Here is a 24,504-nt window from a genome sequence, read left to right as displayed (position 1 = left end):
TTGAGGTGATGTTCCAGTGCTGGCCAATAGCCACGTCCACATCCACGAGCTCCGAACGCAGGAAAGTTTGTGCGTAAAGGAGGCGGCGCGGCGCCATGACTCACTCACTGTCACCTCCTCTGAGAAATACTAATGTCCCGAAGACCCTTGCGCTCAACCGTGCGTGTGGAAACACAGAACTGCACTTGACTCGCTGAACTTGAGCTCTGCAGCTGTTTCCACACAGCGATGACAGCGACGAGCCGGAGACGCGGTGCGCGTCCTTCTACTCAAACACCTCCGGATCGAGTCCTCGCGTTCGCTGACACTCTGCTGAGGTGAGTGCCCATTCAATCGCACAACTGATGGACTGTATTAAACAGGCAATCGTTCTGCATCACACAGTAGGAAGGCTATTTTCCCGTTCACAAACTTCGTGTGATGTAACGGAGGCAGATGTGCGCTGGGGTGAGTCTACAGGTTGCTTCTGATAACTTCACAAATATGCTGCCGCTTTCAGTTCGCGCTCTTGAGATGAGAGATTGAGCGCGTTTGCTTGTTTAACGGATGTATTGGTGCATACTGATGTAATGCATCGATCAGCCGTGTTCCAGAGATTTCTGCATCCTCTCCAGCTGTCAGAATAATTTATGCATGATGGGCAAAATGAAAAGGATACTCTTGTTGTTTTGCAAAAACGTTGTGATCGTAAAGCGGAATTCTTCTCAAAAACAAACTGTTGAATATGAAAATGTGAACTATGGTGGTATGCATGCATATTCTGAAAAGAAGGACACACACACATAAAGGAGCTGTTGCTTTTCATTTAGGGACAATAAGCAGGACAATTATAGCTCAAATCAGAGCAGATGGTTAACGCTTAATTAGATTGTGTTCTAATGCGTTTCGGATTTTATTAATTATTAACAATTCTTGTTTTATAATAAGATATGCTTTTGTTTCAACATTAAGGTTGTCTCACACATTGTGTTTTCATGTTTTATGGGGACTTTCCATCTACACACACACACACGCACGCACACAATTTAAATAAGCCAGTGAAGCAATTAAAAGATGATTACACATGGGAAGAAACTTATATTTCATTATAAGACATTAAAAAAAAAAAAATCAATTGGCAATTACCACCGCACACCTGTGATAGATACGTGCGGAAAAAAGGCCAAATGGGTAGGTCAAAAATAAATTAAAAACAAGGAACTCATGCACACCTTCATCAGGCATTTTGATACTCATTTGATAGTGTGTGTGAGTTCCTTGTTTAAAAAAAAAAAAAAAAAAGTAATTCGCCAAATTTCCATTTCTCTCAGTCAGTCAGCAGAGATATGGCACTGCCCGCGTGCCCTCTTCACCCTCGCGCTTTGAAGCTACATAAACACAGAGCCTGTCTTTTTGAAGCCTGTACATTAGTACGCTTCGACTGGCATTACCTTTCAGCGGCGAAGCCTAAATATTTGCCTCTCTTATGTAAAAGCAGGCAACCGTATCTATTCAGTTCACCAGTGGCATTGGCGATTACAGGAAGAGCGCTGCGGCTCCGGTTATTGCTCTCCCCTGCAGGCCTGTGATAAGTACTAGGCAAAAAAAGACCAATAATTGTGATTTTAATCTCAGTTGGAGTGAGTGTGGAGGGACCACAGAGCTCAAACTCAACGGATCGACTGTTTCCATGATGATGGAGACTCTCGGACCGCCCGCAGGCCGCCCTGATTTCTTCACAATCTGTTAATGAATGATAGAGACTCTTCTGAGGTTATCCTGTCAACATTTGGAGTATCTGCATTATCTGCAGTGACACCCATTTCAGGTCTTTGGGTCTCTACTAATAAGCAGGCGTTTGTTTAGGGAGACATCTGAAATGTGCACTTTTTTTGAAATTGGGGTACTTCTGAAGCATTCATATGCTTGATTTGTGTATGAAATATCTTGAAATGTATGCCATTCGGTCATGTGTCAGAGTGGTCACCGTGATTTTGCATGTTCCAGGATCAAATTTTGTTAAACCTGGAAGAACATTCCTGTTCCAAAAATGTATCTTAACCCTACTCTCAGAAAAAAAGGTACGAAAGGCGTCACTGGGGCGGTACCTTTTCAAAAGGTACACTTTTGTACTTAAAGGGTGCATATTGGTACCTTCATGGTATACTTTTGTACCTAAAGGGTGCATATTGGTAACTTCATGTACCAATATGCACCCTTTAGGTACAAAAGTGTACCTTTTTTAAAAGGTACCGCCCCAGTGACAGATTTTGTACCTTTTAAACTTAAAGGAGTAGTTCACTTTTAAAAAAAACTTTTGCTGATAATTTACTCACCACCATGTCATCCAAGATGTCCATGTCTTTCTTTCTTCAGTCGAAAAGAAATTAAGGTTTTTGATGAAAATATTTCAGGATTTTCTCCATATAATGGATTTCAATGGGGTCCAAACGGTTCAAGGTCCAAATGAGAGTTTCAGTGCAGATTCAAAGGGCTTTAAACGACACCAGACGATGAATAAGGGTCTTATCTAGCGAACCGATCGGTCATTTAATAACTGAATAATAAAGTTTAAGTTTTATAAGCACAAATGTTCGCCTTGCTCTGTTCTGTGATGCGCATTCTTGACTCTCCTGTTCAAACTCGTTCATCAAAATGAACAAATCTTTTTTCGAGTCATGACTCGACGGGTCCTAGACAAGATTTGAAAGCTGCACTGAAACTCTCATTTGGACCTTGAACCGTTTGGACCCCATTGAAGTCCATTATGGAGAAAATCCTGGAATGTTTTCATCAAAAACTTTAATTTCTTTTCGACTGAAGAAAGAAAGACGTGGACATCTTGGATGACATGGGGGAGAATAAATTATCAGCAAAAGTTTTTTTTAAAAGTGAACCACTCCTTTAACATAAGTTATCCCTGGGGAAATGATAGGTGAATAACACAGATGTAGAAGCACCTAAACCAGTCAAAACTTGATATAAACTGTAAACTTGTCCCTCAGATCTGATTGGTTGATTGGATTGTTGTTCCAGGATAAACAAAGATATTGATCATGGAATCAGTGAGGTTTGACTACTGAAAAAAAAAAAAAACAAAAAAAAAAAACAGTAACACAATGAATGAAAAATTCAATTTTATTTTATGTATTTATTTTTTTTACTGTGTAGTCTATGCACGCATTGATCAGTGTTTTGATTGGAGTGATATTGATTAATTTCCTTTTTGGATTTTTTTTTTTTTACTTCCAGCACTTAAACCTTTAAAATATAATACAAAATAATAAAAAATGAATATCAAAATATTATTTGTGTTCTGCAGATTAAAAGAAATGCTTAATACACTAAATGAATATGATCTAACATTGCTGAATCAACCTAAATACATTAATTTATACCAACAAACCTATTATTTATGGGTTAAATCAATAACCTGTCAATAATGGGGCGTAATTTGTGTGTTTGTGTTGTGTGACTTGTGCTTATTTGAGATTTTTTGATGTTGTTCAGCTATGTTGGTCCACTACTGTTGTTTTTACTGTGCTTTATAAATAAATTGCGATGGAGAGAGATTACATTAAAGAATACTCGCTGGTCTCTCTTATATCTCTCAGATTTCTTTTGCTTGCTGAGGCGATGAGCTGTTTTGTCGAATCGATTCGACCATATGGGTGCCAGTCTGGCGAAGCTGAAGGTTTCATCCTGACGTTAGCTAGGATCATCTGCCTGTCAGTTTTATTTACGGTTTGCATGGCGGACCAAAACAACAAGTGCTTCAGTTGCGTCCCTCGCTATAGGTTAAATCTCGAAGTCTTGTCGATGCTCATTAATATGTATAAGTGAACTGATAGCAGCTCAGGAGAGGAGTGTGTAGCGCAGGCAGGAGGGCTGGTGTGCAGTGCAGCATGGCAGCTCAAAGCCATCCAGATGAGGCTCAGAACAGCTGGCCTGTCAGCATGGAGCTCCACTCGACACTCCGGTGAGGCCCAAATGTCAGACACCGGGTGATGTCGTGATGGGGAGATCAGAGGCCGTTGAATGAACGCTGCATTCCACAATCTCATTCCTCAGACTATTATTATCACGCTGAGTCTGGCTAAAAGGAAGGGATTCTGTTTCTCTCGCCTGTGTGGATAATAAGGCAGTTGCATTTAGCCAGAGGAACAGAGGAAATGAATGCCGGCAATGCACAAAGACGAGGAAGGGAGATAATAAGGGGATTTGTGTTAAAAATATACAGTATTTTTTAGGGCAACATGAATTCATTGTTGCGCGTGATTTATCCATGCATTTTTTCTATAGTCTTTCATCAAAATGCACTAACGCTCTCTGACAGTGTTCTGTTGATGTAAGTCCAGGAGGGTGGGAAAAATATAATCAATCTTTTCAGAGCACAACATGCACTGAGAAGTGAAATCCTGATCTTCTTAATGCCTACATCAGCATATGATTTTTCTGTAGGCATAGAATACCTTGATGTGCCAAAAAGTTGCATTGTGGGATGTTGTATCCCACAACGCAATGCGCTTGACTAGAGAGTGAGACCCCATTTACACCTGGTATTAAAATGCGATCTGTATCCAGATAAGTTATCCGGATAATAAAAAAACGCATGTTAATGCAAGGCGTAAATGCGTTGTGATCGGATCTGCCTGACCACATCTGGAGGTAGTCTGGCTCGCATTGTGTCCGGATCTTTACTAGGTGTAAACGCAATCTGGTTGTTGAAACCACATATGTATATTTTACTCCTCCCAAAAATGCTAAAAAATAAACGAGTGAGAGCGTGTTATATAGGCTATATGTCATGTTATAGCCTAGTCAGATGCGACACGCATCACCGCAGATGAGCGTCTATTCAACGTGCAAACATCGCAAATAAAAGTGAAAGTAAGTCAAGTTAACACATCTTCAAGTAAAGAAACGAAATGATCTTACCAGGCCTGTTGCCACTCTCTCTTACTGATGTCTTTGATTTGGAAATTAGCTGATGATCAACAAAATGCAGCTCATATCTGTTGCTTTTGGTGGCGTGCAATCCATTAAATCTGCATATAACGCAGGAGGTGAAGATCGGATTTATATCCGTTTTGCAAAAACGCATTTATGTGGCCAGGTGTAAATGGAATCGGTACTTATTATCCGGATAACTTATCTGGATACAGATCGCATTTTAATACCAGGTGTAAATGGGGTCTGAGGAACAGACCAGAAGTAGAATCCATGATTTTAAACAACTCACTATTTGATCTGAATGCTAAGACTTTGAAATTAATTTTTGGTATGTTTTATCTTACCTCAAGGGCATCCAAGATGTTTGTTTCCGCAGTAGTTTCAATTTTGATATTTTTAGCTCAAACCGTTCGTGTCTGTCAGTCATATAATGCAGGTCTATGGTCACCACCTCAAAGAGCATGCACAGAGAAGTCCAAATTAAACATGATTTAATGACTCGTAAATGTAAGTACACATCGATGGCCTAAGACACGAAACGAGCGGTTTGTGTGAGAAAACAAACAGTATTTATATCGTTTTACCTCTACAGCCACGTCCAAGTGATCTGAGGGCGCGGGCGCTTTGTGGCTGTGCTAACAAGAGGTAAAAACGATATAAATACTGTTTTCTCACACAAACCGCTCGTTTCGTGTCTTAGGCCATCAGTGTGTGCTTAAATTTACGAGTCATTAAATCATGTTTAATTTGGACTTCTCTGTGCATGCTCTTTGAGGTGGTGACCATAGACCTCCATTATATGACTGATAGACAAGAACGGTTTGACCTAAAAATATCAAAATTGAAAAATGCCCTTGAAGCTAAAACATACCAAAAACTAATTTTAAAGTGAACAATCCCTTTAATGGGTTTGCGCTAAAGTGCAATAGTTAAACAGAATACAAAAGTGTTAATCCACAAACCGGTCAAGTGTTGCAGTGTTTGTGTGTTTTCTAAAACGCAGGTCACAGTCGAGAACAGCGGGAGTATTTTCGTGTCCTAACACCTCAGCAGTGTCCAGCCCGCAGCGAGAGTCACCTCTGTGCCTCATTAGGCTGGAAACCAGATCAATATTCTGACTAATGTCGGAAACGCGAGCATCTGAGTAGGAGTGTTAAGCTTGTGTGGATTTCTCCTCAAAGTTAATTGATAGAGTCACAAACGGATGGTAGGCGATCTCATTAGAAGTAATTAGAGTCAGTTTGGAAAAAAATAGCATCGTAATGAAAAAGATCAGTTTAAAATGAAGCACGGTTTATGATCAGTGGTTTGCCGCATGTGTGCACTGTCACAGCTTTGCATAGCTGAATTTATTCTGACATCATTATAAATAGAGATGGCAAAAAATATTAATTTTCCTGTCTGTCCGATTCTGCTCATGCGTTCGGCAGAACACTGGTTATGGTAGAAGAATGGCAGAACAGAACAGAGGATTTTAATTTCTAAAGGTCAGGAAGCCAGAAATCTTTTACAGGAAACAAAGCAATACATCTTTGTCGACAGACCGAAAAAATGAAAGAAAACGGATTTGGTTGTGCAGTGGAGGGATTTTCCTGAATTCAAGAGATATTTGAATGTTATTACATATGTTTTCTTAACTTACTAAGCCTTTTCTGAGTCTTATGGCAAGCAGCAAGAATTGGCTTGATTAAAGTGGGAATTAGAGAGCATGAAAACGCCAAACATAAAAACATTCTCTGATTTTGAGGTAGTCTTTGTTTTTGCCCAGTGGGTGTAGGTTTTTTTCCCCTCATCTGTTAGGTACAAAATAAAATTGTTGCTGTTTCGGTTCGCTCTGAACTGGCCAGAGTCTCACAGGACACAATCTTGTTAAACCCCCATGAAAGGTTGTTTCCTCCATCTGTGGCTTCCTTCGCTCAGAGACAATCTGAAACTCGCTTTTCATTTTCACAGCCTTGTGTTTATGCGTGCGCTCTTGCAAACTAATTTAACTGAAAACTTGTGTGGATTTTAAATATTGATCGAACAAGTTGTTGGAAGCTTATGGTGATGTTGTCCAAGTCATGCAACCATGATGTCATTTTTCATTAAAAAAAAAAAATTACCTCCGGTGATTGTATTTAGGCTTCAAAAAAAGAAGATTATCTTGATGAATCATAAACTTTCCTGGTTTAAAAGCTTATTATCAAAAGGTCAATGGAAAAATACTAATGGCTTTTTATAAGGGAACCAGGTTGATGCTATTGCTAACTTCTGGGTTTGCCTACAAAAATGTGTCACATGCATCTTGGCATATTTTCCAGTTTTTCTCAGGCTGTTTGGTACTTTAAGACTTCTGTAAGAAAATGATCTTTATTATGATTGCACTAATGCACACTTGTTCACGATGGGCCAAGTCACTGAATATTAAAGCAACACCAAGTAACTTTTCCTCAACGGTCACCCTACAGGTTGGAAGTGGAATTTTGCATTACCGCTGTCGTAAATAATTTAGCCGACTGTCGCATGCATGCTCGTTGTTTCGTGAAAGAAACGAAGAAAAACAAAATAATGACTATTGTAACGCTTGGCGTAAAGTAAGTCAAATTTGTAGTTTTCTTATGTCTCATTAGAACTACAGAAATCTTACAATTGGCAATCTTACACATCATAGTTATAGCAGATATAGGACCGCAAAGCCTTTCACCCTGTTATGACTTAAAGTCCCTGTAAAGGCAATCCTACAAAAAAAATTCTAAACACATTTTGGACCCTATTTTAACGATCTGGAACACAAGTGTCAAAGAGCAAGTCATTTTCCCTAATTTTCCCTGTTGCTTTTTTCCCCGCCAGGATAAATGCCTCTGGCGCCTGGCACAAATCTAAAAGGGGTTGGTCTGAAGTACACTCTTAAAAGAAAAGGTTCTATATACGTAGAACCTTAAAAGGTTCTATTAGCGCTACGTATTTGGAACCCCTAAAAGGTTCAATACACTCTTAAAAAAAGGTTCCTCTGGGTTCTATATAGAACCCTGGGGTTCCATACTTGGCCAATAGAACCTTTTACCAAAAAAAAATGGTTCTATATAGAACCATTTTGGAGTTCCATATATGAATCGGGGGATGGAACCATTTCTGGTTCTAAATAGAACCATTTCTTCTAAAGGCCAATTTATACTTCTGCGTAGGGTGCGCGCAGTAGGTGCGGCGTAGTCCCATTGCGCGTACCCTTCGCCGTCGCCTGACGCGCACCTCCTCAAAAATGTAACTACACGTCGCGACGACGCGGACCGCAAGATCGGTGATTGGTCGGCTTGGTATCATCGCATTTCCTCCTACGCATTTCCGCACGTACCTTCTCACGCATTTCCACCACTGTCTATGATTTCCACACGTACCATCTCCTCCGACGTCTTCTCTCATTTCTGCCTTTCAGTTTTAGTAATTTCACTAAAGTGAACTGTTTTTCCACCTCAATAAGCTCCAACTCCAACATGATCAGCTCTCTTTCAATCGCTATTGCTTGTAGTAACCTAGCCGCGAGGAATCTAAACACATTAAAACTCTCCGCCGCCAACTAGCGTTTCGGAGCAGTACTGCAGAGCAACAAGACCTGAACGCAGAAGTATAAATGCTCATAACGGCGTCGCCTACGTGCGTAGCCAACGCCGCACATTACGGCGTACCCTCGACGCAGAAGTATAAATTGGCCTTAAGAGTGTAGCTTCATTATTCATAGGTGTGGTTTGGGCGTAACATGATATAAACCAATAAGAGCGTCATATCACATTCCCTTTAAGAGCGTGATGAACGAGGTGTGCTTGTTCCACGGCGCAATACTATTATAACGGCGCATTTACCAGGCGTGCTTCAGCATCGGTTCACAGCCGAGGAGATCGATGTTCTCGTCAGGGCCGTAAAAGAAAGAGAAGTAACATTGGGGATGGGACAAACACACCCAAATTAGCTTCGGTTAAACATATATAGGGTAAACGTGTAAGCTTCTATTTTTCCCATTGTCATGAACACAACAATGATTTCCCTCGTGTTTTAATAGTTTTCCTTATAATAATGCATCATTTGCAAAAAGTAAAATGCATCTGTGTGGATGAGAGAATCATCTACAGAGGTGTGCGTTGTTCACACTGGCCAAGCATGCATACTTAAAATAGCATCTGAAAGTAGAGGTAGACCGATTAATCGGCTGATTTTTGGCATTTTTTAACCTAATCGGCCTATATCCAAGTATATCAAGCCGATTATTAGGCAGGCGCATCTGTGGCCAGCCTAGTGTTGTCCTGGAACATGTGTTTGACGCACGCTGCCGCTAGAGTCATTTTCCAGCCGAGTGAGCAGCAGACCTAAATATGAATGCGTTATGTTCGGTTACGGTTATGTCCATTTGTCTTGGTCCGTCAACAAACAAAACAAACCAAAAATACATGTTTCAGGACATTTTTTGAAAGGATCAAATGTTTTTGTTGAGAAAGTTTGTCTATGTTAAGTAATTATCATTTCTTTTACATTTTATCTTTCAAATAGAGGTTAAAAATCGGCCAAAATAAATCGGCAGCATTAATCGGCCATAGGCCGACCCGGATTTCAAAAGATCGGTATCGGCATCGGCGTGAAAAAAACCCCATTCGGTCGACCTCTATCTGAAAGTACGCGCAACGCGCCACTATTTTAAGGTAAAAAATCTTACTTAGTGTTGCTTTAAACAGGTGTTAAAACAGTATGTAAATGTGGGTGTTCATATGTTAATGAGCTCATTGTTTAACACATCATGTTGAACTGTCTTTGCAGTTTAGTTTCAATAAAACATCTGGATGGGCTGAAACGAGTGGTTTGCATTGTGAATGTTATGACTGCATACCCTTTTATTCCACTCAAAAAAATGAAATATGTCCCATTTACACTGCTTTGTCAATATACGCTATTTGTCTTGTACTGCCCAGAAAAATGTTATTTGATTTTGTGTTTGACATCATGAATCATTTCAGGAGAAACATACAAATAAAAGCATTTGTTTTGGTGAGGATCTCTCACGGAGAGAAATCCATTTGCAGGTCCTTTATCAGAGAAATATGAATTAATGAATCTATATATCATCCACCGGAACTGGTTCATAATTTTATGCCAAACGATTGCACACTTCATTATAATGCATGAGTAATGGCTTAAAAGTTCTCTGTCTGATAAATGAATCCACTTAATTGATAAAACTTTCTCTCTCTGCTTTTCAGGGTTCAACGGTGTTCAAACCAAATCAGCATGGATACTTACGAGTTACGACCAAATCTATTCTGATTGAAGCTGTTCACCTAAAATTTGGATGACTCACCAAGAACTGCTCTCCAGCTAAAAATACTCCTCGGCACATGCCAAAGTGCTTTTAGCTTTGTCCTTGCTTTCCGCTTGGCGACACCAGCCAGACTTTCAGTGTGAATCTACGAGTGGCCGTCAGAACCATGCGGACGGTTCCCAACCATCGCAGATGTGCACAAACAAGCCTTTCCTCACATTTACAGTGCTTTATGAACGACTTGCAGAGCGTTTTGACACCTTCAAACATCGATGCATCAAACCTGAGGCCTGGAAAACACAATGCCATTCGTGTCATTTTCATTGTTCTGTAAGATGTTGCAGCTGCACATGGTTATGAACATGTCAAAACATCCTTCCAGTTTATGACTTTATGACAAAAGAATCTGATGTTCTCCTCAGCATAATATGTTTAGTTCCCCCTTTGTTTGTTTTTTTACCCACTGCGATTTTCCACGAATCATTAAAAGCTCATCTAGGGCATTGAGAAATGAGACAGCATAAATTTCATCAAGTTCCCTCACAGCTCTACTGGAAATGCTTTGATTTTCTTGTACCGCAGCCAATGCAGTAGTACGGTTTTTTTTGTTGTTTTTTTTTGGAGAGAATCCGATATCAAGGTGCAAACTGAGCTGGGTGCCACGTGGCTCACAATCAGACCACTATTAAATGCCTGGAAGTCTTGAACAGATGGTTCCCCTCAAAGACAACATGACCCCTGAGTCATTCTCCGAGAACTGTACCAACTGCAGCCAAGTCATCGGCCCGGAGCTGAACGTCATGAAAGCCGTGGTTCTGGGAACGGTGTTGGGGGTCTTCATCGTTTTTGGCGTTTTGGGCAACATCCTGGTTATCCTCTCTGTGGCTTGCCACCGTAATCTACGCACGGTTACGCATTACTTCATCGTGAACTTGGCGGTCGCGGACCTTCTGCTAAGCTCCACGGTTCTTCCCTTCTCCACAGTCTTTGAGATGCTGGGTCGTTGGGTCTTCGGACGGACTTTTTGTGATGTCTGGGCGGCCATGGACGTCCTGTGCTGTACGGCGTCCATCATGAGCTTGTGCGTGATCTCGGTGGACCGCTATATTGGCGTTAGCTATCCTTTGCAGTATCCGTCCATCATGACGGAGCGACGGGCGTTGCTTGCACTCATTGTTCTGTGGGCTCTATCAATCACCATCTCCATTGGACCTCTCTTCGGCTGGAAGGAACCGGCGCCAGAGGACGAATCCATATGCAAGATAACCGAGGAACCCGGCTACGCCATCTTCTCCGCATTGGGGTCCTTCTACCTTCCAATGGTGGTGATTCTGTCAATGTATTGCCGCGTGTACGTGGTCGCAAAGAGGGAGACTCGAGGACTGATTAGTGGACAGAAAACGGAAAAGTCTGATCACGCCGCCGAGGCCGTCACCTTGCGGATACACAGAGGGAACGCGACGGTGTCCGAGGACGAGGCTTTGCGCAACCGGACAAACTTCACGCTGCGTCTGCTCAAGTTCTCGCGGGAAAAAAAGGCCGCTAAGACCCTGGGCATCGTTGTTGGATGCTTTATACTTTGTTGGCTGCCGTTTTTCCTGGTTCTTCCGATCAGTAAGTGGCTCATTTTTCACATTTGATTATAGAGAAATACTAGCTCTGACTGATGAAAATCTAAGCGAAAAAGGTTTGACACAAAAATAAAAGATTTTTGCTTATAAAAAAAGAGAGTCCTATCTTTTAGTTAAGGATCTTTCTACAAAATAAACAAATCTTCTTTTTCCCTTTTTCTTACTAAGATTAAACAATGTCACACCAATGACGTTTAAATATTTTTTTTATTTTTTTATTTATTTAACCGGGTGAAAATCTTATTGAGATTAAAAATCTCTTTTACAAGAGAGACCTGCATAAAATACATAAAAGACAAACTTCAACATATATAAAAACAAATAAAAAACAAATGAAAACAAATAAACCATATAATAAATTCAATGTAAATTAGCACCGATTAAACAGCCCATTCCTTCTTCTGAACTTTGACATTGTAAGTATTTTTCCACAGCTTTTGTATTTTTCAAAACACGTTGATAAAATCATTTAAAAAAGTGACCATTTTCTTTAAAAATAATTGATATTATAATTCTTTTGCTTTTAACACACAGTGCGAAACAATATAGAGTGAAATTATTGAATGAGCCATTTTATATGCAATTTGTTCTTCACTATTTGTGAACGTTTCTCACCATATTTTTAGAATGACCGTTAAAAGAGCCATTAGACTGTTTGGCAAAAGCAAAATGTGTATTGTCCGGAAGAATTATGAAATAAGTTTTGCCTGATTGTATTGCCAATTTTAAATTGAGTTATTGAAATATAAGAATGGCAAAGTTTAAAGGGGTGGGTCAGAATTTTAGACATTGGGCCACATTTCCAAATTAGCCTTAGTGTTATTTATCAGTGGAGACACTTTTCACTAATTTTCATCCAGTCGTTCCAGTTACATAGTTCGCTGGTGCTAGGCTAGCGCGAGTCAACGGTAACCATTAAAAACAGTTTTACCCGCTCCACAGTTCACCAAAAGCAAATAAATTATAACGCCAGACTATCAATGTAAATGTCCGTTGAGAGAATAATGTTATAAATCAAACTACCCTTTCGTTATTTTCGTTATTGGGCATTTAAACCATGCCCAATTGGTACTAAAGTGTGCCAAGAAAACATCCCCCACACCATCACACCACCACCACCAGCCTGCACAGTGGTAACAAGGCATGACGGATCCATGTTCTCATTCTGTTTACGCCACATTCGGACTCTACCATCTGATTGAATGTCTCAACAGAAAATCACTCACAGAGACTCATCAGACCAGGCAACATTTTCATAACTTGCAACCATAGTTGGCTAACGATGCTTTCGGGAAACGCACCCCGGATTGATAGGAGTTATAATGAAATAAGATGGCACCAAGTGAACCAACTAACCCCAAAAAGGACTTTGTCAGTGGACAGTGCAGTTTAAATTACTTTAAGATTGAAGATCATTAAAAGAAGAAGTTTCAGATAACTCTGAGCTGAGATTCTCTTTGCATTGTGTGAAATATCTGGTCTGTATGTGTGATTTTTACGCTTTTTCCAGATATGCACAGGGACATTTTTTAGGTTTCCTGTCTGAAATTCAGATGCACTGAGATTTTTCCAAGTGTCAGAAGATGGGAAAATAATTGCCTCAAGTGGGTAAACTGCTGCCATGTGGAGAATGGAGAAGATCAGGAAAATATTTGAGCCTGTATACAGGTTGAAAGAATCAACTCGCTGGTGTTTATTGTGCCAGTGGTTTAAAAGATGTTATTTTAAACCTTCATTTAGATCGTTCTCTCAGACAATAGGGTCATGAGTGTTTACACAATATATTTGCCAACAGAAATGAGTTTCACAGAGAGTCAGAAGGATCAGTAATTGAGCTTCTCGGGTTCCCCAGATATGAATTTTAGCAGTTATTATATTTCCCACCCCTGCAATAGGGCTCTTGTGAGACCTTTCGGTTCAAGGTCAGTCCGAGTTAAACCACAAAATAATGTCGGTTAGGAAAAAAAACAAAACAACAACGAATCCAGTAAATGGTATTATTGGAAAGCCAATGCAAACAAATAAGCATAGTTTTATGAATCTGTGGTAAACATGGGAGTCTGTTAAAGAAACAAAAATGGATATCGATTTGTAAGAAACACGATTCTGAAATGCTTGCTAATTAACTGGCACTAAATTGCATATAATAGAGTGTTTAATAAAGCTCAGGGGATTCAATGACCTTATCATCAGCATGACTCAGTCTGCGCTCAACCACATTTGTAGTAGCAGTGAAATCTAACACACTGTGTTCAATAGGAAAGTTGTTCGTTTAATGTTACGGTGATCGATGCGACTCATGTAGCATCTCACGGTGAAGCAGAGAGACATTCTGCATTCGTGATGAAGTCGCAGTTTAATCCGTGATAATTAAAAACAACGAGTTAATTGTTTTCCCAGTAAAGTAATTTTATGCTATTTTCATCACAGAACCCACTGGACGCCCCGGGGAGAAAGATTTCATATGCTCTGAGGTGAAAACATAGTATATTATCAGGGGGATTTTGCTGACAAACGTGGGTATTAGGATGACGGATTCGCCCTTCGGGCAGACATTCTTCCTTTTAAATCTTCTCTCGATGCTTCCTATACAGTAGCAGCAGGGAAGAGAAAATTATTTTTATGCCTGGCTGCGTCTCAAGAGCATCCACTACATTAAAGTCAGTGTGATAATACTGCATGAACACAGTGACTTATATTATTATTGCGCATGCACAATAGTTATGGATTGTTCTGAAGGGTTAGGAGAAAAACCAAGCAACCACAAAGCATCAAAACACTGTGTTTTGCACGGGTGAACACTCATTTTTAGGGCCTGAGCACTGGTGATGTGACGTGAGGAGGACCATATTGGAATTGCTCTGTTTATTTCTTATTATATATTATTAAATCGTTAAATCTTCTTCACGATATGCCAGTGCTATATCATTTAGATATTTACATTTTATTTAATGGCTTCCTCTATTTTTACATTTAGATTGCCTTGGGTGTCATATAACAGGGATATTTTTAAATAGGTTTTATTTTTTATATTTTCTGTCACCATTTTAATTGAAGTTAAAGTTTAAATTTTTTTTTTTAGATAGGTCTATTCTTATTTCAGTTTTAGTTTCAGTTATGTTTGTCCATCAGATTAAACTAAATGAAAATGTGTAATGTTAAAAAAAAATTAAAATGTTTTTAGTTGTAGTTTTAGTTAACTATAACTCTGCTTAATGGTAATTAAAAACACCAATATATGTTTTTAATTACATATATAAAAATTATCATTGATATATATATATATATATTATTTTATATAAAAATTAATTTTATTTATAAAATTATTTTATATAAAATATTATATATATATATAATTTTTTTAAAAATTTTTATATATTTTTTATTTTTATATTTTCTGTCACCATTTTAATTTAAGTTAAAGTTTTAGTAATTTTGTTATATTTATAAATTTCTATATAGTTTTTATTTATTTTTATTTCAGTTTTAGTTTCAGTTATTTTGTCCATCAGATTAAACAAAATGAAATGTGAAATGTAAAAAAAAAAAATTAAAATGTTTAATTAACTATAACTGTGCTTAATGGTAATTAAAAACACCAATAATAATAATACAACACACACACACACACACACACACACACACACACACACACACACACACACACACACATATATACATACATATACAATTTTTTTTTTACATTTTATATTTTACATTTTATATATATATATATATATAAATAGACGCATACATTTTAAATTGTGACATAGCGTAAATAGTGTAAAACTTTACTATGCATCCCTAAAAAAATCCAGTTATTACATTTAAGTTGATATATAGTGCATTTATATAGGGAATATACTGTATTTATAATATTACCAAATGGCATGAGTCAATCTTTAACATTGAATTCATGTCTGAAATTCTCACATGGCTTAAACTCTCTCTTTTCTCTCATCATTTGCCCTGACAAGGAACCATGGGGAATGAGGCAGGAGGTATAAACTACTCAGGCTGAAAAAAATGATATTGAAAACGAGCTCAGTCATCCTGTATTTTTGGAAGCATTTGCACAGCGGATGCGTAAGGTTTCAATAAATAATGGGCATCAGTATCTACTGTGGTTAATATTACATTAGAGCTAATATTAAAGAGCAGCGGTGGCTTGACATTAAGAATAGCCCAGGCAAACATTTTTATGTCTACAAGTTTTCGGATTATTCTCAAACAGTGACATTTGTGTCTCCATGACTTATACTAATATAATAACCAGGGTGCTAAAATAAGTCACAATTTTTGATAGCTTTAACTTCAAGGAATAGAAAAAATGTGATTTTTTTAGATAATACAATTATGACAATTCCACTTTCTCTGTGACATTTTTCTATTCAGATCTTTCAAACTTCATATTCATAATATTTGAGGAAGTTATTTTATTTTATAAAATTGATCAGTGTTTCATTATGAGTATGTGTAAATTGCCCTTATCAAGCTCACCAGTTTGTTTATATGTATGAAAAAAAAATAGTAATGAAAATTTTATTTTGGCCCAGAGTACAAAATATGGATTGACTATTGTTGTGTGGTGGCAGTAATAAACACGTTCATATAAGGGCTTTCATTATTGCACTGACTTCCAACCCGTTAACATTTTAAATGTGAATAAAACTACCACAATTGACTTGGTTATATATTGAAATGATTAATGTGTAACAAACTTACTATCGGAGTGTAAATCAAGCTTTTGGGTTAGTAATGATAGCAACTGGTACTTTGCAAGGCTGTAACCACACATTAGGAGGGTAATTCTAAAAATGCTGGGTTGTTTTAACCCAACTTTGGGTCAAATATGGACAAACCCAAAAAATGGGTTAAAAATATAATTTAATATGTAACCCAATGACTGTGTTTGTCCATATTTGACCCAAAAAACAACCCAGCAATTTGTGTAGTTTAACCCTGTAAAGCCTGACTTATGAAACATTTGGATCATTTTATTAAACAAAATCAAAAGCTCTGTACACTCTAAAAAATGCTGGGTTGTTTTAACCCAACTTTGGGTCAAATATGGACTAACCCAGCCGTTGGGTTAAATTTTTACATTACATTTTTAACCCAACATTTCGGGTTTGTCCATATTTGACCCAAAATTGGGTTAAAACAACCCAGCATTTTTTAGAGTGTAGTTTTAAAACATATAATCTAATGCAATACAATCAGTGTTTCTCAAAAGCCTGGCGGATCATATTTGATACTCACATTTTTCTCAAAAAATACTTGTGCCTGATGATTTCAGTCCATGAGTCATCATTTCAAATCATAATTATTGGGAAAAACTGCAGAAATGCCCAGACACAAATGGCAGTTTCCCCAGAATATCCCAGTCAATTCCTGCACTGACTGCAACATACGGCCGTGTCAGAGGTCATTATGTGTTTACAGACATTTTTGACAACACCAGATAAGCCCAGCCGCCCTTTCTAATGATGACGAACCGCCGTTCCAGAAGTCAAGGACAGCGCTGCTATGCATATGCAATGTGATGCTTCAGCAGGACCTGGTGCTTGATTTAGCTTCAGATGAATGGTTGTTTCTTTCCATCCTCTCTGCCTCGGAAAGGGCTTTAAACCACACCTCAGTGCGCTGAGGACATCACTTTTAATGGAATCTGACCTGATAAACAGCCAATTTCATCGCTCAGGCTTTTTACGAGAGCCTTTAGTCGCACAGAAGGTCTCAAGATTTGACTCGAGGAAACACACTTTCCCAGGAGAAAGCGTTTGCGTTTCAGTCATAATCATCATGGGCTCGGACAAAATCGCTTTTGTTTTCTCATTTTAACTTCCTTCAATTTGATGCATCATTTAGTCAGATCCACTATTTATATTTCCACAAGTATCACTCGGGATAGAGCATCAGTCATTTAATTTTTCCATTTTCTTCTCTCTTTATACATTAAAACACATTGTGACTCCTGATCAGCAGTTCCGAATCTCAGAAGACTAGAACATGACCAGGTTATATATATCTTTTTTTTTTTTTTGAAAGAGAAATTCAAGTAAATTATAATTATGGTAATATCTATCTATCTATCTGGCATTTTTAGGATCATTCATTTTCATAATTTTATATACAAATTGTCTTCCGACTATTGAACATGATACAAAAATATATTTAAGCATGACCATCATTTTACTCATTTTAATAGTAATACAACATTTTTAATAGTAATACAAATAAATATTTTTTAATAAAAAAAGACACACACACACACATAATATATATATATATATATATATATATATATATATATATATATATATTAAAGTAAAAATTATAAATAGATGTATTTATTATGTAATTAATATGATTCTTCAAAATTTTATGATGAGCATTTATATTTTAAATGGTTTAATTGTCATGAAAATAATTTCACGAACCCAAAAGTGTTAATGGTCCTAAAAGTAGGCTTAATTTTCTTCATGCAAAATAAATAAACGTTTAATTTCGAGGTGAAATATGTAACGTTACTGGTCACTGTAAAAATGAGTACGGTTTATCTAATCAATAAAATTATGGCATCAGATTACATCAATATTATTAATTATATTGAAAAAATTAGGATTGAGTAATAATTAATCAAATTATTCCTTAAAAGTTAAACATTTAAAATGAGTAAAGTTTACACCAAAAAATTAAACAAAAATATCTGAATGACAGACAGTCGTTAAAGATTAATTGAGATCTATTTTGTATTGGCAACATTGAAGACACCTGATGTTAACAAGCAGAATCACTGAAGGAGAAACCTAAAACAAACACTGATCACCATAATGGTGACTTAAATGTACGTTTTTTTTGTAAGTTGTACTCATTTTAAATGGTTTACTTTTAAGGAATTAATTTGAATAATTATTACTCAATTCTAATTTGTTATTAATATTGAATTAATAATATTGCTTGTAATCTGTTGCTCCAATTTTTTTGATTAGATAAAGCGCATTCATTTTTACAGTGTAGATGACTGAGCCTCAGCCTAACCTCTTCCTCTCGTTTAACCTGCAGATAGTAATGATTGAACTGCGGCGTCCAGAGACTCTCCCCACAGCCTCGACTGGCAGTCTCTCCTTTATCTTCCCCGCGTGTGTAAAAGCCCCTCTAGACTCGCTCTTAAAGTGTGTTACGAGACGCTCTGAAGACAGATGCTGCATCTCAAGCCAGGTTTTGCTAGATGCTTTAATTCTTTTAATGGTAGGGTCGACATTGCATTAGAAAAATCCATTGGGTGTGTGAACGGTTAAATATATGCCCATGTCGCTCTCTTTTCTGTGTCCGTGCCCTTCATAACGCTGAACAATTCCTTTCCTCTGAAGGGTCCTTCTCTGATCATATTGAGCCGGATTTATGACGGCAATTTGAATAAAACTATTAACCTTGATTAACGGAGGAACGTTCCAGCGTGAGATCAGATCAGATTCTATAAAAAGACCTGGCCGGCATTGTGATGCATGACGTAGTTATCTGTCCGGTCACACAGAGACAGCAGCGGTGAGAAAGATGCTTTCAGAAATATTCACACGTTTTTCTCTTTTCCAGACCTAAGTTTTCTCATTTTCTGCTCCTTATCTTTTAATTTCAGGTCCCATTAATCTTTCTTTTTCACTGAGAGTGAAACTGCTGAAACCTTTTAATTTATCGATTGGTAATGCATTATGACCTGAATGCAGATGAATTTTACTGGATGTGGTCACATGCGCATATTACGCAGACAAAGACGTACCTGAGTCTACTCTTTAATCAGGGAACTGGTTTTACTTTGCATGCTTGTTTCTTCACGGCACAATATTTACATTTCAGATGAAGCCTTCTCTCCATCTACCATATTAAGACATAATCAATCCATGATCGATAAATATCGATGAATATGTATCATCACTTAGATACTGGAAGTATGAATTGACTTACAATGATGGTTGATATTTATCAGATTGTTTTATTGTTAATGTATTGTAAACACAATGACTGTACACTACTGTTCAAAAGTTTGGGTAGAGTATGATTTTTTTTTTAAAATAAATTAACACTATTCAGTAAGGATGCATTAAATTGTTTAAAAGTGATAGTAAAGACATTAATGGTAATACTTTACTTGAAGAGGTGTGCATAAGACTAACATGACACCTTCATAATCATGACATGACATACGTTATGAATATGATGTGGGGCATTGATTATGATATCATATGATTATGATGTTTTATGCATGTTTGTGACAACTGTCATTAAGTGTCATTCGCTCAGTTACAACATTTTTAATGCAAATATGACATTTGAGATGCCTTTGTTATGACACCTTGACATAAACCAATATATCATAACCTGTCAGTGTCTTTGTCATGACAACTTGACATTACTAAGACAACACAACCTGTCATAAACATGACATAGCAGATTAATGATCAAACTTAAGAAAGCACCTAGCTTTATTGATTAACATTACATTAAACTGTCAGGTGGTTGGTTTTGACATTGGCTGTCATGAATCCAACTCTTTAATGACAACAAATTCAATTAGTATCACTGTAGTTGAGGTCACGAAAAATATTCATGAGTCATGACACAGTTATAATGGCCTCATGACAGCCGATGTCATGTTGTCATGACAAAGACATCTTAACCCTCTGGGGTTCTTCGTTTAACAGTCACACTCGGGAACTTCGGGTCAAAATTGACCCAAAGAGCGGGATTCATATTTAAAAAAGAAAAGCATAATTTTTTTTTATACTTGTTTTTTATATTATTTTTTTCTTTTTTTCCTTTTCTTTTTTGGTGTTTTGAGAAAATTTCAAAAATACAAAAATTTATAATTAGTATTAATGCAATAATTATGACCAAATTTTCCTCCATTGAATATAATATAATTTTTTTTTTAAATATATATATATATATATATATATATATATATTTAAGCTGTATTTCATTTTGGAGTCAAGCCTAGGCCTCATAAAAGCAATTTTTGAAATTAGATGGATGCCATCTCGTGGACAAACTGAGCTTTTTAAAAATGCAAAACACATGTATAATCAGAATTTTTTGTGTGTTTGTGTATAAAGGTGTGTTTGTGTGTGTGTGTGTGTGTGTGTGGATGTGTCCGTTTTGCACTCTTGATGTTTTATAGATTCACCCCTTCATTGTTGTGGGCTTTTTTCCAAGATCGATTTGTGAAAATACTACTTTTTAAAAAAACTAGGAAATTTTCACATTTTTTGCCAATTTTCCATTCATTTCCTATGCGGGTCATTTTTGACCCGAAGGTCCTGAGTGTGACTATTTTTTTTTTATGACCACTTAGACTTTTCAAATACTGTCCCCAATTTTTTTGGGGTGTTTATATACCAAGTACCATTAAAGTCACCACGTTTCGGACCATTCCGATGAAGCTACGATTTTTAACATTTTTTTATTTAAACGCTTCGGGTCATTATTGACCCGAAAAACCCCAGAGGGTTAAACAATGTCATATTTGAAAGACACTTGTCATGTCATGGTTACGAAGGTGTCATGTCAGTCATATGCACACCCCTTCAAGTAAAGTGTTAGCGATTTTATGATACCAGACTAAATTCCTTCTTCGTCTGTCTAGGTTCCATCTTCCCGACGTACAGACCCTCGGACACAGTCTTCAAGATAACGTTTTGGCTGGGCTATTTCAACAGCTGCATCAACCCCATAATCTACCCCTGTTCCAGTCAGGAGTTTAAGAAAGCGTTCCTGAGTGTTTTGGGAGCGCGCTGCCTCCGCAAGAGGCCGTCCCACCCGCTGTACCAGAGCCACAGCCCTCGGCACGGCCAGTCTCAGATCCTCGGCCTGTCGAGCCGAGACAATCCGCCCCATCTGAGCCCGTCTTCTTCTATAGTGCTGTCCCGCAGCCCTTCCTCCAGGGAGTGGCAGGCCCCTTCCCGGACCTCGTCGGTGGGGACGACGGGGGTCAGCGTGGGAGCCAAAGTGGCGGGGATGTGTGGTAAGAACCTGCTGAGGACGTGTTGCAGCGTGATCGCGGATTCGCCGCAGCCCGAACCGCCTGCGCACAACTCGCTTCCCGTCATCAAAATCCATCAGCTCTCGCTGTGTGAGGACGGGGATGCGGTGTGAAAGAGACTCACGCTGTCTGCGAACACAAACGGATGAACAAAAGCCAGACGCTTTGGGTTGAAACGATCTGTGCTGGGAATATTGAAAGCTGATGCAACGCTGTTGATGCTTATTAAAGGGACAGTTTACCATTAAATGTAAACTCACTCTGATGTTGTTCGAAACCTGTCAATTGACAGTCAGTGGATTAAAACGCATGAGGGTTTGAAGCTTCATCAGAGGGAAATGCATAATGACTTAACCCTGTAAAGCCTGAATTATAAAATCAAAACAATCTAATTGCTGCAATGGAACAGTTTACTGAACAAAATCAGAAAAAAAAAGTTTGCATATGTTTTTTTTATATCATATTTCATACATCAGGCTTTTATGGCTAATACTGAGAATATTGAGCTCATAATTGAGGAGGGGGAAAAAAATTATTCAGTGGCTCAAACTGAGCAAAAAATATGCAATTTGGTCGGTGCAGATGCTGATATTTATATGACCAAAAACATGAAATGCTTGTAATGTAAATCAGTGAGATAAAATTAGGGTTGGCTATCGAGAATCGAGTATCGATTGGAACCGAGACTAACTTCGTTTTTCCCGGAATCGTTCAAAAGTTAAAATTTCGATTCCTAGTTTCGATATTCACAGTCCGCCGAGCGGAAGAAGAAACAGCTGAACAACACCAACGAAGAAGCGTCTACCGGAAGTGTTGGCATAACCACGCGAGTCGAACATGAGTACCTTACGTTGGCGACCCAAAGTGTGGCTTCACTTTTCTAAAAATAACGAAATCTCGGCAAAATGCAAAATTTGTGACAAAAGGAGTATTTTTACAGAAGGAGTATTTCCTTCAGAAAGGATTATTTCTTTCAGAAAGGCCGTTGGTTAGCAAGGTTAGCTAAACTTTTTTTGACCCTGCCTCTTAAAAGAATCGGAATCGAGAATCGTTAGGAACCGGAATCGAAACCAGAATCATTCAAATTCAAACGATACCCAACCCTAGATAAAATGCATATAAATATCAGTCATCACTCTGTATATGCCATGTAATGTCTTAATTGCTTAGTTTTATGATCAATCTCTGTTAAGTTTTAAAACATATAATGCAATGCAAAACAACAAATAAACCTTGCTCAAAAGCCTGATGGATCATATTTGAGACACATTTGAACATGATTTTTCTAAAAGGAAAATGTATGGATGCTCAAGTCAAGTAAACCGGAGTTGCTTCAGTCCAGCAAGTGTTCATCTTACAATATTACCAACAATATTAAAGTTATTCTTATTTTTATTTGATAAAAAGACACATGAACTGAGCTAAAGGGGAATGGTTTCACAGGCCTTATTCTTGCCAAAAAGTACAAACGTTCAATCAGACGACAGAAGCCATGTAGCAGATTGTGTGCAACAGGTTTTACTGATCAAGAGGCCTTAGACATTTATGATACAATAGGCTTTATAGGGTTAAAATCAGTATAAGCTATCATGTTTTTCAGAAGATGTTGAATATATAACGCACAAGTCTTATGGACTATTTTATGCTGCTTTTATTGTCTTTTTTTGAGTTTGACAAACACATTGTTTTATGTTTGAGTGAACTATTCCTTTAAAAGGAGGCAGTGCCAGTGTTTGTTTGCTCGGAAATTATGGTGGAAATCATTCTGCATGGGTCTGTGATGATAAATACCAGCAATCTTTATTATTTTTATTATTGAGTGTTTCTATATATATATATATATATGAAAAAGAAAGGAATATTATATTTTTGACTGTTCGCTCAGTTCAGTTTCTGAAATCGCACTATACAGTTAATGGCCATGGGTTGTTTGCATTGAGTCTTACAGAAATCCCATGTCACCACGATTAATCGTGATGCACAGAAACCTTTGTGAACAGAAAATTGATCCTCAGTGTGTCTTTTTGGTATTCCTGCATGGTAAACTTATTATCTGAGTGTCAGAAATGGCTTTCCATGTGTTTCACCGTGGGACCAACAGCCACCCTTCCCATAATTTGTGTTTCTATTACTGTGATCTGGAAAATGCACATATTTCCATGTGATATTGATCCTTGACCAAAACAATGAATATGTAATGACCTCAAAAGGACCAACTTATGTTGCTTAAATGCCTTATAACAAGTGGCTCTTCTGTTAGTGTTTGTTTCTCAAATTAAAGAAAATCATGTGATTCCAAATATGGATAATATCCAATAAAACATACTGTACTGCATCATAAGTGTTTTGGGAATAACTTCTGATGAAGCGTCCCACTTTTAGCATACCATCCGGAACGACTCGCCATGAGAATGTCTTCATGGGTTCTATGACATTCCAGCAGCGGACACACACATTCCCCTAGTGACGGACGGCTATTCACAATTACATGGAAATGTGTCATGCTGTATCCATCAAGGATGAGAAATAAATAAGAACTCTGTCTACTTTTAATATTTTGGGGGGTTTTGTGCCTGTGAAAGTAGACGAGAAATGAGATGATGGGGATTTGTCGA

At 37.7% G+C, this 24,504-nt stretch overlaps 1 protein-coding gene across 1 annotated transcript; it reads left to right on the top strand.

The window, feature by feature from the left end:
• Window positions 1-24,224, top strand: adra1aa (adrenoceptor alpha 1Aa). The gene is made up of 3 exons (XM_039674916.2): window positions 1-317; window positions 10,158-11,830; window positions 21,494-24,224. The coding sequence occupies exons 2-3, from the start codon at window positions 10,906-10,908 to the stop codon at window positions 22,000-22,002; spliced, it is 1,434 nt and encodes a 477-aa protein (XP_039530850.2). The 5' UTR covers window positions 1-317; window positions 10,158-10,905; the 3' UTR covers window positions 22,003-24,224.
• Window positions 24,225-24,504: the final 280 nt, after the last annotated feature.

The sequence above is a fragment of the Pimephales promelas genome, chromosome 14 (genome assembly GCF_988280905.1).
Source record: "Pimephales promelas chromosome 14, fPimPro1.hap1.1, whole genome shotgun sequence".
NCBI lineage: Eukaryota > Metazoa > Chordata > Actinopteri > Cypriniformes > Leuciscidae > Pimephales > Pimephales promelas.
This window is presented reverse-complemented; position numbering and strand designations above follow the sequence as displayed.